This window comes from Hylaeus volcanicus, chromosome 2 (genome assembly GCF_026283585.1).
Source record: "Hylaeus volcanicus isolate JK05 chromosome 2, UHH_iyHylVolc1.0_haploid, whole genome shotgun sequence".
Taxonomy (NCBI): Eukaryota; Metazoa; Arthropoda; class Insecta; order Hymenoptera; family Colletidae; genus Hylaeus; species Hylaeus volcanicus.
The window spans coordinates 13,127,684-13,141,785 of NC_071977.1; the positions used below are offsets into that span (position 1 = coordinate 13,127,684).

General features: G+C 38.3%; 1 protein-coding gene across 3 annotated transcripts in view; it reads left to right on the forward strand.

The window, feature by feature from the left end:
* Positions 1-14,102, forward strand: part of LOC128872383 (agrin-like) — a 543,175-nt gene that overhangs the window by 511,709 nt on the left and 17,364 nt on the right. For 2 of the 3 annotated variants that reach the window (XM_054115012.1, XM_054115013.1), the window contains exons 13-18: positions 357-650; positions 1,319-1,468; positions 2,205-2,465; positions 2,639-2,785; positions 3,861-4,097; positions 12,810-13,004. In XM_054115012.1, the coding sequence (XP_053970987.1) occupies positions 357-650; positions 1,319-1,468; positions 2,205-2,465; positions 2,639-2,785; positions 3,861-4,097; positions 12,810-13,004 (1,284 nt within the window). The remainder of the gene's footprint in view (positions 1-356; positions 651-1,318; positions 1,469-2,204; positions 2,466-2,638; positions 2,786-3,860; positions 4,098-12,809; positions 13,005-14,102) is intronic. The other variant, XM_054115014.1, reaches the window with a different exon arrangement.

Here is a 14,102-nt window from a genome sequence, read left to right on the forward strand (position 1 = left end):
GTATTAATCATAGAAGAAGTATTAAATTTATTCTTTATTTTATAGACTTCGAAAAGAATTCCTAAAGTATATTTAATTCATCGTTCGTCACACCAGAAAGACCCCTTAAGTTTTATCATTTAATTCCACGAAAGAGGACCGAAATAGGATGACCGAAGGCTCTGCTTTTAGTAAAGGCACGCTTACATTCGCTTCCAATGCGTTCAAATTCCCCATGGTGTCACGTTAACTGTCGACTCATCAATGTTAACCGCAACCTCCGTACTAAAGACGACCCCCTTAACAAACTAACTATTTCACGACGTCTCGCGAAGCGGCTCTAACTACTTTAACCTTCCCTTAACCGCTTCTAATAGCCACGATGTCGACGCCCGCGGTGGTTCGTTTGGTGACCACCGCAGTCCCGACTAGCACCCTGGGTCGCGAGGATTGCAAGGACATCAACTGCGACTTCGAGGCGACCTGTGAGCTGGGTCCTGACAACTACCCCAGGTGCAGTTGCAAGTTCGACTGCAACTCGATATCCCCGGAAAACATGTATCCCGTTTGCGGTAGCGACCTGAGGACCTACTCGTCCTTGTGCGCCATGAAAATGGAGGCCTGCCAGAGGCAGCAGGAGCTAAGACGCAGACCCCTCGAGCTTTGCAAAGGTTCGAAGTAGCCGGGAAACTTATATCGAATTCGCTGTCTAAATGCTTCGAGCGTGACAAGCCTGCTTTTACCCAGCTTAGATGCTTGGTAGTCCGAGTTCCCGTGCTCCCTGCTTTGCTCTTGGTTAATGATTTAACGGGTTGTTCATTCCTCTTTCCCGAAACGTGGCGGTGTGACGTTTCTACCGGTTTCTCTGCCCTTTTTAATGTTCCTTTGTCTGCTTTGGTATTCTTAGGTAATGATGCATACTACACTGAACCATTAACCATCAACTGGAGTCAAAACGCTCCACGGTAGATTTTTAATCTGCTCATAAAGTGCGAGGAAGTTGACACTATAATTTATAGTAATGAAGCTACATTACGTACAAATTGCAAAACCAGTCACGATCAATCACATGAAGTATAGATTCCACCTGTCTCTTTATTTAAGTAAAATTAATTCACCCTGTCAAGGATTGAATACATTATTTTCGCAATATGTCCACGTCATTGGAATTTGTTTTCGTTTAATTTGCTCCCGTATATCATACACGTCCGTTAATTATTTTATGTTCGCCCGTTTAGATATAGCTCTGTTGCCATTTCTTGCCCACAAAACGATCCAGTATATTGTTTACAGCGAATTAAGTTTAAATATACTTCACGAGAAATTTTCTTCGATACAGGCATGGAAGTGAAGCCATGTTACGGTGAGACTCCTCTGCTGGATAGCGAAGGGAAGGAATACGACTGCGGCAATGGACCAGAACGAAGGGACTGCCCTAGTAACAGTTATTGTCATCAGACTACGCGACTGGCTCGATGCTGCAAGAAAGGTATGTTCAATTCTTATTGATAATTTGGTATTCTATCAATACTATACAAAGGACAATTTCTTTTTCTTATAAACTTATTGCGATGCAACGTAAAGACGCTATTTAAAAAAAAAAAGATTTTATTTACTTCACGATGCTACGCGAAAAGTGTTTGAAAGGTGGAACTGAAAATTCTGATTTAAATGAAAGTTTGTGTGAATGTAAGGCATATTGAAGTATAGAAAGAAAAATTTATTTTCTGACAAAACACTCTTTCTCATTGCACTATCAATATCCCAAAACTGACTCCTCCACCTTCCTTTAATCCTACGTGTCGTTTAAAGTACAAACTCTACCGGATTATTCGGTTGCCGGATTAACTGTATCAGGATTGGAAAGGATTACTACATTTCTATGTTCATTGCACGAAGTTGACCATATTGCGAGATATACACCATGTATCATATACTTCGGGTAAAAGCTAATTCAGTCATCGATTGGGGAGATAAAAATAATTAAAAAAATGTATACATCAGTTCTATCTGATCTTCTTCTATCAGCATTTGTAGGAAGTGCTCAAATTAGCCACCTTATACCTAGATTAATAACTCGTGCGATTAGTAACTGAAGAAACTGACGTACAATTAATTTTGTTCATTGTTTTCGTACCCTTCCATAGATGTTACGACTCATCCTGTATTAAACACTACTGGTAACGAAAGAAATAAAAATGAGTTATAAATTGTCGATCATTTAGCACAAGAAACCCAGGTCGTAAAGTGTTCAGACTCCTGGCACGGTTGCTGTCCGGATGGTAAGACTGCCGCTCGTGGACCTAAAGGAGCAGGTTGCCCGAGTTTATGCAACTGCAACAGGTTGGGCAGTGTCTCTGACACCTGCAATCCGGAAACGGCACAATGCGAGTGCAAACCGGGCGTCGGTGGTCTGAAATGCGACAGATGCATGCCTGGCTACTGGGGACTGCCTAAGATCAACGAGGGTCATCAAGGATGCATACGTAAGACCACTTGGGATTGCACGTTTAAACACTGTGATGAAATTGATTTTTATGAGAAATAAAAATTGTGTTGTATTTAATTATTGAACTGCTAGAATATATTAACTCGTAACTGTTGTGGAGGTTTGATAGTGCCATAATTGATAACCAATTGCGTTTGTATGATGCTTCAGCGTGCGGCTGCTCGCTCTTTGGCTCCGTCAGGGAGGACTGCGAACAGATGACGGGTCGTTGCGTCTGCAAACCAGACATTCAGGGCCAGAAATGCACTATCTGTACCGATCACAACAAGATATTGACGCCTACTGGTTGCTATTCAGGTACCACGTGCGAGAAAAGTCTATCTATCATTGTGCGTTAAGAAGAGTGCATCTATATGTCTGTGAAAATGACTTTTTTTATGGAAGATCATTTGACCTAGTGTACCCTTCTGAGGAATACTTATCATCTGCTAATAATTTATTGCTTCCATTAATTCATCAAATCTACAAGAACAAAAGCATTCCTTTACAACGTTCTTTTGAATTCATTTATTGATTCATAGTTCCTGAAGAGTAATTGTTTATTAGGATTCTTGAAAACGTGCAATTTATTTCGCAAGTATTTGAACATCTAGTTGCAAGATTCTTTTCATTTATATTTGAATGGTTTTATTCAGAATAGCCCAGAATTAATTTCTACACCTACTTAATTAAATTCTAACAGAATACAGAGTTGATAATTTTATACGTGATAGCAATTTATGAAAAATTTCATGATAAACCAAAGGTGTTATATCTTGAAAGAAAAAAGTTTTCGAACCAACGTTTATATAACCCTTTTGCGCCTTTAACCCTCTCGCTGCCAGGCAAATTTAATGCATTTTGCCTCGGCCCCAAAGATTTAATACAGACTTTTTGTTTTCAAAAGAAAATTCTGCCATCTTCTTTTGCAATAATTCGTGAATCAAAAGGTTACAAACTCATCCCTTGACTAACTATTAGGTGGACTGGAAAGTAATGTCGTTTTTTCAATTTGAAATACTTGTTTATCGCTCACTAGCTCATTGATTTTTATCGATCTGGCATTCAAAATTTTTACACTAAATGGCAAAAGGCTGTTGATAACGAGGGCGATTACATAATTGATTAAAAAAAGGAATTTATTAAAAATTTGTTTGAATTTAATGTAAAATAAACGACATTACTTTCCAGTCCACCTAATACAATCAATTTGACCTACGAGAAATCCCACCTACTTCAGACACGCCCGATACATCCTGACCTAATTTCACTCTCGGTTCGAGGTCTCAAGTTATGTGTTCGCCAAAGTGTCGATCACGATTTGCCGATATGGTATCGTATCCATCGATCGTGTCGCGAAACATTCTAACATCATCGTTCCATCTGCTTGCAGCCGACACGATACCGCCGATACCATCGTCCTGCAACGAGCTGGAATGTTATTCCGGTGGCCACTGTTCGGAGATCGGTGGCCCGCAGTGCCTCTGTCCGTCGTCCTGTCCATCGGACATACCGTCTGTGCCGGTCTGCGGTAGCGACGGACAGACATACGACAACGAATGCGAGCTAAGGCTTTACGCTTGTCGCCACCAGGCAGACGTGGTCACGCAGGCCTTCGGCCACTGCAGAGGTGGGTTCACTGAGCGTACGCCGTACAGGCCGCCTTATATTCTGCGTTACTAACCTCGCAATAACAGACGCTTCTAACCATCGGATACGGCTACCGAACAGGGATCGGATTCTTTACACTACGCCACGAAATTATAGGGCACCCCTATATCGTTTACAGGAGTAATAGGACTCGAAGAGAAAATTATTTGCGCAGGATGAAAGCTGTGGATGTAGACAGCAATCAGCAGTCGCTACGCGACTGAAAGTGTTGCCTCCATTCGTTTCTTCTTTTAATTTCTTTTTAATCTTTATGACAATAATTTTATGTCAACACTGCATTACAGCTCTTCTACTTTTGAACTTATTTATTGTAATATATTGTTCTCTACCTGACGATTTAAAAATTTTCGAAACACAACAACAAGCGTAGCACAGTACCTCGAAGTTGCTTTTATGCCGATGTTCGTGAACTGTGACGTACGATTTCCTAGAATCTACTCGATCTGTTATTCGTCGACGATCGCTTCAATGTAGAATTAATGTGTCTGCAAACGGTCAGGTTTCTTTGACGAGCAGCGAATCATGATGCGACTCTTACCCCAGACGAGTGAAACGAGGACGAACGATCCAGACGTGGGAGTCGTAACGATTTCGAGGGTTTTCCGATTGTAGAATAGACATACGATATTACTCTAGACGGTCGAATATCTAGGATCAAGTTATTTAGAAACTGGAGGAACCGAATGCTCGAACGTGTAACTTGTAGAGTTCGCCAAGCAGTTTGGTTCGACGTAGAATATGAAACAATTAAGTACACGATTACTAAACCGTTAATATTGTTATCGTCGCTTTGGAGACGTCGAAACGATCTTACAGGAGCTTGATCGAACCTAGGTCTAACATCTAACAACCTGTTCCTTTGTATCCATAACGTAACAATAAACTTATCAAATTTCTACTGACATGTATACATATATGTTTATGAACCCCTTGCCCGCTACTTTGCTTGCTTTCTTCATTAACGCCATTGTTGATCAATCCTGTGCATAACGTCGCGTCCGGACGTGAACTTTTATTTCCAAAATCACTGAAGACTCATCCAACAAGAAAGAAAGCAAAGTGAATAAAACTCTTGACCTCATCTACATTATCTCTAAATTCTTTTATAAATTTATTAAAATGTACAAACTTGAAGACGGTCCGTAAGAAATGTTCACGTAATTTTGTCTCTTGTCTATCTACATTTGGAACTTTTATTTCCTCATACATTGGAATTTTTATTTCCTCATACATTGGAACTTTTATTTCCAAAATCACTGAAGACTCATCCAATAAGAAAGAAAGCAAAGCGAATAAAAATCTTGACCTCATCTACATTATCTCTAAATTCTTTTTTTAAATTTATTAAAATGTACAAACTTGAAGATGGTCCATAAATCGAAAATGCCCATATAATTTTGCCTCTTGTCGATAAATAAGCAGAACAGATTATTTGACCATCGATCATCGTTTCATTAACAAACATCAAACTTGACCAACTGTCGCTTATAAATTCAGTTAAATATCGCAATATTCTTTAAAATCCCCAAATACCTTACATGTGAATATATACAGTGGGTGTAAAATGTATTCGTACACCGATCAATTTCCCAAAAAACTTTTGTGTAAAATTGTAATTTCTTAACTTCTTTTTTTATAATCAATGATATTTTACATATTCTTTGAAATCTCTAAGATATATATAGTCCAAACAACATTTACTAGTTAATATAATTTGTGATATTAACAAAAAAATGCGAAAAGTGGGTAAAATTATAGAAGCAATTATTATTTGTACAATTCTTATGACGAACCATTTACAGTAGAGTTTGTAACGTAAACACATTAGTTTATTGCTCCGTACGAATCAGAAAACATCAAATTTCCAGGAAAGTACTTTTAAAAATGGCTCTAATAAAGAAATGGAAAAAGACCGCATTTCTTATTAACTTCTAACTAATAATTTAGTTAAGTTAATGCTTAGAATAGTTACAATAATTATAAAATCAAAAGGAAATTCCACGAAGGAAGTATTATATACTTGTAAATTAATGTAAATTTCTTTCTTTTTTTTTAATCAAGTTTTAAAAATTAAACACTTGTGCGATTACTTATTGCTTCAACATTTCTATCGATTAATTGCTTTTTTCTTGTTAATTTCGCAACATACATAAATTTATCATACATAAATAGCTATTTTTTTTTTGTAATCTATCTATTCTAGAGATTTCCGAGAATATGTAGAATGTCATTGTTTATCAAAAGTAAGTTAATAAATTACAATTTTACATAGTTTTTTTGAAAATTGATTAGTGTACGAATGCTTTCTACACCCACTGTACGAGCGAATACAGTTACTTTGACTTGCGAAGGATTGGTGAATGTACAGGGTGTATCTTTCGCGATCGAGATCACGGGCTTGAACGATACCAGTGATCCAGCCGGACTCGAATGCGGATTGGCGGAATTCCCTTCATCCCGGGAGTGCACTATCTCACTCGTAGGTAAATTCCTGGGAAAGTTGGTGACGTTAACTCGCGAGACTAAGCGCCAAAGGTGGATTTAACTAAATCACCGTCGACTTCCGAGGGAAGTCTCGTCTTAAGTGGTCCCTGTGAGACATGCCCAGCCGAAACTTAACATCGGGAACCTTAAGAAACGGTAACCAAACGTCTCGGTCTCGACCATTAAGCGCTACTCGCCGTCAAAATAAATTAGCGAGCGAAAGCTAAAGCCTCCCCGAAAGTTCGAACGAACGTTGTACAGACTGCTTTTTGATACCGTTGTCCGCCTATAAATTCGCCACCGAGAGATTCAGACGGTGTCGAGCCGAACGAATCGAGGGCTGCGATAAATCTGTCCTCCGATCGAGGTAAAGAATTCCCTTTGCATAGCTTTCCAATCAGTCTCTACGAGTTTCCACGACGTACTTATTGGGGATAAAAAGTTTTTAGATCGGTGCTACAGTTCCCCGTTAACGTTTCAGCAAAGTAGGTTTTAAATTTTCGAGCCTGCAGCGATTTGCCACAGAAAGTTGTTAATAAAATCTTAAAATGTATTCGATAAATTGAATTCGGTAAAGTACTTTGATATTAATATTGCATATGTAATGAAATATTATTTGTCATAAAAACGATTACCAATGTATCTTTTTATTTATTCATTAGTAAACTCCTTTTATATTTTAATTCAGTGAATTCAATTGCAACGTTTCGTGGAGTTTGGCGATAACATGGGGATAAAAAGTTTAAGAGTAAAGTAAATATTAGCTTGTTTGAGAGTACAAAATTACTATTTTTTTATTTACGCAAATTGTAGCTGGTCTGCGAATATTTGCCGAATTAAATATTCAAGCGTACATTGCATTTCCACAAACCATATTTATATTACGGCTCGTACAGTAAAGGATTGAAAATAATGTCAGCTAAATCTTTTATAAGTAAAAGAAATTTTTCTTCGTCTCTCCTGAATTTTATTTCTTAATAAGAAGAAATATATTTTGTAGTAAATTACTTAGAAATTACAGGAATTCCTACAAAATTGTTTCATAGTCTTATTTATTTATTTTTCACGCATTTGACCAATTTTAAGGGAATAGAGAAATATTAATAGCTGCAAGGGTTGAAAAATAAAATAACAAAACAAAACTTGCAAACAGTGCGATATTCGACTAAACCAATTTTTACTGAACTCAATATTTACTAAATGATCGATACGGTGTTCCAGTTACACCCTGTAGCCCAAATTTTTCTGCACTGTTTTCAATACGTTGGCCAGCACGTTCGTTACAACATCGCGAATATAAATCCTACGGAATCCTCTGGTCGCTTGGAAAGCCACGCGCACTCGATTGACTCATCGAATCGGATTACGGATTAAATGATAATTCTCAAAACAAAAATATATGTATTACATTATAACTCGTCCTGTTTTAATTATTATGTGCAGAAATTAATTGCACTCCTTTATATTCAGTAATTTATAATTAGAGAATTTCAATTTTAATTGAAATTAAATTCAAGTATGTTTTATCTTCTAAACAGTTTAACATTTATATTATCGTTGATGATTTCTATATTTTTACATTTGAGCACATTCTCATAGATTTCTTTATATTTATATTTATTTATTCTATTTATGACTAGATTGAACAATAACATTTACCCGCCATTTTGTTAAATTAAGTATTTACGCATAATAATTTCCACGCGTTATAATAGTTGTAAAAACAAGACGTCGAAATAATTTGCATGTTCCATTACTACGAACATACTTCAAATTACAAATAAATATTTCTGATTAGTTTAAAGTCACAACTGATCGAATGTAGAAACACAGAAATAATTTCTACACTTAATAAAACATGAAACATCAAAAGTACCTTAGAAGAGTTGCAAACTTTAAGGGCGTGTATTTTTAAGACACTTACAAAATCAAAATAAATGACTTAAACACCCCCTAGTTTCGCATGAACCACAACATATTTCGATGTTATCGAAATTCATGACACGAAGGTACGAAAATGATCGATATCGCGTGGAATGGTCGTTTCTGGTCGAATCGCGTCAGAAGAAGGAGAGTCGCGCGAAAGGAGACATCCTCAGCTGCGCCAAAGTATTCCACAGGCGGTGACAAAGTTCGCGGAACGAAACGTCGGAATCTATTAAAGTCTCTTGCCGATTCCGTAACCTTTCACCCCTTATTTTCGATTGCTCAGCCCCTTCGACAGCCCCCCTCAACCCCGCGGACCGCGCGTCTGGTCCTCTCGGTCGCTGAAAGTCAATCTCTTAAAAAGTTCTTCTTCTTCTTCTTCTTCTTCTTCCTCCTCCTCGGGACTCGTCCCGCGGAGTCAAACATAAATCAGATTACTCGGGGCGTGCGGACCAACCCCCTTCAGCTTCTGCCACCCCCTCGTTTCTCAGTCACGGACTGTTATCCGCACAGGACGCGAGCCGCGTTTCTCCGTCGCTTTCTTATCGCGTTTTCTTTCGTTTGGCCACACGACCATGCACGTGGAACGAAAACCCGAACGAAAAAATGCGAAAGCGTAGGGCAGACACCACCTTCGAATAGTGCTGAAATATTTCAAAATTTTACTGGAATATTCGAACGCGAATAGAAGAATAGGAAGAAGTAGGGGATGTAGAAAGAATTGGCGAGACTAAGGTGGAATAAATCATTGATGGATGGATCAAGATTGCGTTTCAATTCTGATGAAATCTAACTAGATTCTTTCTTTTGGAAAACAATATTTGAATATTTTTATTCAATCAGTATCGATTAAAAAAATTATCTTAAAGGAACAAAAGCTACATTGGTATGAATAATTGTGGAGAACATGTGGTGCGCATGAGGTAAGGTGAATGATTATTCTTTAAAATCCTCAAATACGTCACATTATCGTTTGGTTATATTCAAATTCTTCTTATTTTAGCAGAAATGTAATACTTACCGTATATGTTTAAGTATATTCGTTCTATCTACGTGTAAAATATTAGCATAAACATATAAATAGAGCCATTGTAGATAATGAAAAAAAAATAATGATAATTAATTGTATTTTAATAATATTCTAGTAATTACAGATAATGTTAATAATTTTAGGCAATAATTAATTCTATAGTCCTATCACATATGAATTGACAAATGTTACGTGTTTCCACAGATTTGGAGAGTACATTCAAGAGTTAACTCTTTGAAGATAGGAGGGCTAAAAATTATCTCACCTTTTACTTAGGTTTACAGTTTTATTTAAAGTTTATTGGCACAATATTCGTGTGCCAATATTGTGATCTAGCACTAAAAGTACAATATGTTTTTTTTTTATTAACAGAAAATTTACAACTAGCTCTTGGAGTCAACCAAGAGTGTCTCTTTAATCTTCTCGTTTTTGGTGCCTGGGTTAGCATCTTAGCCTAGTTCGTTGGGATGATTTGTTACTTTATTTTTATATGTAGTTGCAAATTTCTTGACGTGCTTGTTGACATGCCGTATCACCACTAACATACCATGGTGCAGCAGTTATGGTCCTTAGTGTTTTGTCTTGGAATCTCTGAATTAAATTCACATCGCTTCTAAAAGTACAATAAGTGGAATCAGGAATGTATAAAAGTCAAAACGTTAATCAAAGAGTTAAATCGCTCACGAAATAAATGTTTCCTGCGTAGCGGCCATCGTGGATGCTTAAAATATGAAAACGCGGAGGATAAACATTCCATCAGAAAATAACTGCGACATCGTTCTCATATTTGAACTCTCGACTTCGTTAAAATTCCCTGCTTTCAACAGATAAATATACTAGGCTGACCCCCCTCTCCCCTCCCCTACTCACGACCCTTACTTCGCTCTTTGTAAAATAAACAAGCAAAGAACGAAGTAATGGAACAGTCGAACGCTAACGTCGGCAAAGCCCCCGATGAAAAGGCCAATCGACGAAGCGACAGCGGGGAAAGAAATTTCCTCGATTCGTAAATGTCAACTCGTATTTCCCGTCAGACTCTCTTCTCCGCCAATCGGCGAACTCTTAAATTGACTAAATCCATTCCCCTCTCGATCTCTCTGTCTCCCTCCGTCGCGCGGTGCTTTCTCCGACGCACGCGGCCGCCCCCGAACCCTCGTCGTTCACCGATTTCCAGAGCGGAAAATATTTTCAATGGGGACAGAAGCGAGAGAAAAGTTTCGTTGTCGGATTGTCCCGCAGTCAATAAACGAGTCGATTATATCGAGAGAAATACGCGACTACGAGGTGGCCAAGGGGGTTGGCGGGTGCCCGGGACTGGGGTGGATATACAGTGGCCCCGAGTGGGCGTTGGGAGAGGAAAAAAAAACGAAGGAAAAAGTAGCGTGCAGCGGAAGTCGTCGATGTGAAATAATAGGAAGCAACGCTGCAATTGGAAAGTAATTAAAATCCCATCAAGCCGTCTCCAACTCCTGTTACCCAGGAGCCGCGTTACTGCCTCCGATAGAATTAGCTTTTCGATTCTCATTATTTAGAGAAATTGCGACGCACCTCCGCTGCACCGCCCACGGGCTCGGAGATTCTCTTTTGTTGGCGGTGCTCCGATTTCCTATCGTTGCCGCGACAGCGGAGAACGGGATGGGGAATTCGTTTCGTAATTAAAACGTTGGAACGTTGAGCTGATCGGGCGCTCGAAACGTTGTAGGGAAATTCGAGCCAGGGGGACACCTTTGAAAATTTTCATTGGAATATTTTTTACCCAGAACACAATTTTCTACACTTTCTACGATCTATAGACATGGTTGCTTATCGAATTACTATGTCGATTTTTGGGAGAGCAGGTTCTCAAAGTGTAGATTTTTAAGACTGTTACTTCGAAAATATTGGTTCTAACATTTTGCCTTTCTATACATATGTACAGTTAGAATTGCCATCGAGTCTTAACCTTTCGAGCGACATAAAACACTAAACGGAAGGCCAACAATAATTTATAACATGCTCGCGAAGCTAGGCTGTTTTTCAGTTTATGCTGATATTGCCGTCAATATGAATCTATTAGGTTGTCCCAAAAGTTTCTTTCGCTTTATTAATAAGTAATACATGCACAATAGTTTATGTTTTATGTTACATTATTGAATTGTGCACGATTCATTTTGCTCCATTACTGTTACAACATGAATATCTATGAAATTAGATTGTCTATTTATATAAACACGACCACATAAAATAATTGAGTGCAATTCGCGAAAGAAACTTTCGGGACAACCTAATAGTTGCGACCGTCGATGAGGTCTTTAGAATTTTGCGTGGTTCCGATCCTCAGCAGCTGTCCGTGTCGTAAACTTGGAAAAACCCATGAGTGGCAGTGGCCTTCCGCGAGACACCACGTAACCACCCACCCTTGCCTCCAGGACCGCTGGAGAAGGCGTACCTACGAGGGTGGTGTGAGACTCTAGGTACCCTGATTGGGCCTTGTTTCTAAACCAAGTACCAATCAGGGTGCATTTTGAAAATGTAGGAGTGACAAGTGAAAGTAGGAGAGATACACCGAGGTATCTTCAATTGTCACCCCAAAAGAGAAGAGCAGATTCTCACGAACCATCACTAATTCAACTAACTTGTAGAAACCTTCTGCATTTACCAAGTTCTTAAATAAAGTTAAAGTTATTTGTTAAAATTGTTAAACACTCCTTACAGTTCTGCTACCTCGATGGTTTAATTAATTCGGTTGTCATTAACGTTCACATCCGAAGTGAGCATACCAGAAAGACGTTCTTTCAAATACAACCAGCTATTTTGCTCACGTCGTAACAAAGACTTATCTGCTGAAAAATTTTGCTGCATTTGGCAGATTGAGGACGTTAGAGACCTCTAATCGTAATACCGTAATTTTTCAAGTGATTGCCCATTGTATCTCGAGTTCTAGTTGACTGAAGGAATTGAAATTTGGAGTGAATGTTCCAAATGTGACAAAATAACAAAAAAATCGATATCTGAAGCTCGCAATGTGTCCAGTTTATTTAATTTTCAATACTTCCTAATTATTCTGATAGGCTATTTTTCCTGTATAAAGAGACTTCATTTCCATACCGAACATTATGATTCATTGCTCGTTTAGAACGTACCTCCGTTGAAACTCGTCGTTCGAATAGTTTTAAAGCCGTAACCACGTGCCATTCTTATCGTTACATTTTCGAATGACTGCAGAATGTCGGAAATTCATGAAATTTTCAGACGACCCCATGGTGAACACGGACTTCCCCGTTAAAAGGTACACGGCGGTGCAATACACCCAGCCAGCGGCCGCCATTTCTCCGTTATCGAAATCTACCAGGCATCTGTTGGTGCCAGAACCGGATCCACGGTATTATTATACTCACCGAGCAAATCAAGAAACCATCACGATCGACAGAGACAATTTAAAGCACGGTAAAAAAACAAACAGCCCCTGTTTCCATTTTACTCTTTCAATTTACACTCGTTTCGTCCAATATTCTATGGTTGAATGATTTCAGTAGATACAACGACGTTTATCTGAACGAAACTAGGAAATAATCCTCATCTATATTTACCTTTTTTTTTTATAAATATTTATACACTTTTACGTGGTCTTGTTGGACGTCTACCTGTTTTTAATATATATTTTTTTGTGAACAAAGCTTGATTGAAGCATGAATAAGGATAATTTATTTCAATTTAATTAATGGTTTCATATCTTGAAACTTGGAACTTTTTCTTTATTAGTAACAGAAAATGGGTTTGAACCACCGCTGGTCCATAATCCCTTGTACCATGTTCAATATATGTATATATGCATACATATTTAACATATTTATTACATAGTTTGAGATATACGAGAATCAAAGTGTTACTCAGTCTTTGTGTTGCTTTCCACAGTCTTATATCGTATCTCATGTTAATAGTAACTTCAAACTTGAAATACGATTTATATTTCTCTTATTCCTAAAAATGACGAAGTATCCACTAAATGTCCGCTATCATCAATTTTTCGAAAACATCGAACGATAAACCTTGTAAATTTTAAAAAATCGTCCATTTCCCGAAACTGTAAAACTCAATTCAGATCAACCATAAAAATACCGAGGCTCGGCCATTCCGTTTAAATAAAAATAACAGAAGCGAGAAAGCATAATTTTCCATTCGAAGTTCGCGCGTACGCGCGAACGATTAGGATCTGCGGGATAAACACAGGACGCGTTTCATTGAAATCGTTGGCTTCTCTAATAACCGGTGCTTCGTTAATTCGTTGACGATAACATTTTCAACGCGGCGCAATTAATTGTTCGAAATAGCGACGGATCACGATAACGAACAGCGTGTATGTGTTCATGTGTGCCGCTTTGAACCGTGCACTCTAAATCCGCTTTGTGGTTAATTCTGGATCAGCTAGACGTTCGACAATCGGATCGATATCGTTTCGAACGGCGTTCGGTCGGAACGGTCGTTCCCCAACGAAGCAGGAATGGAAACAAGCCCGGTGGACATAGACACCCACACACGTGATAT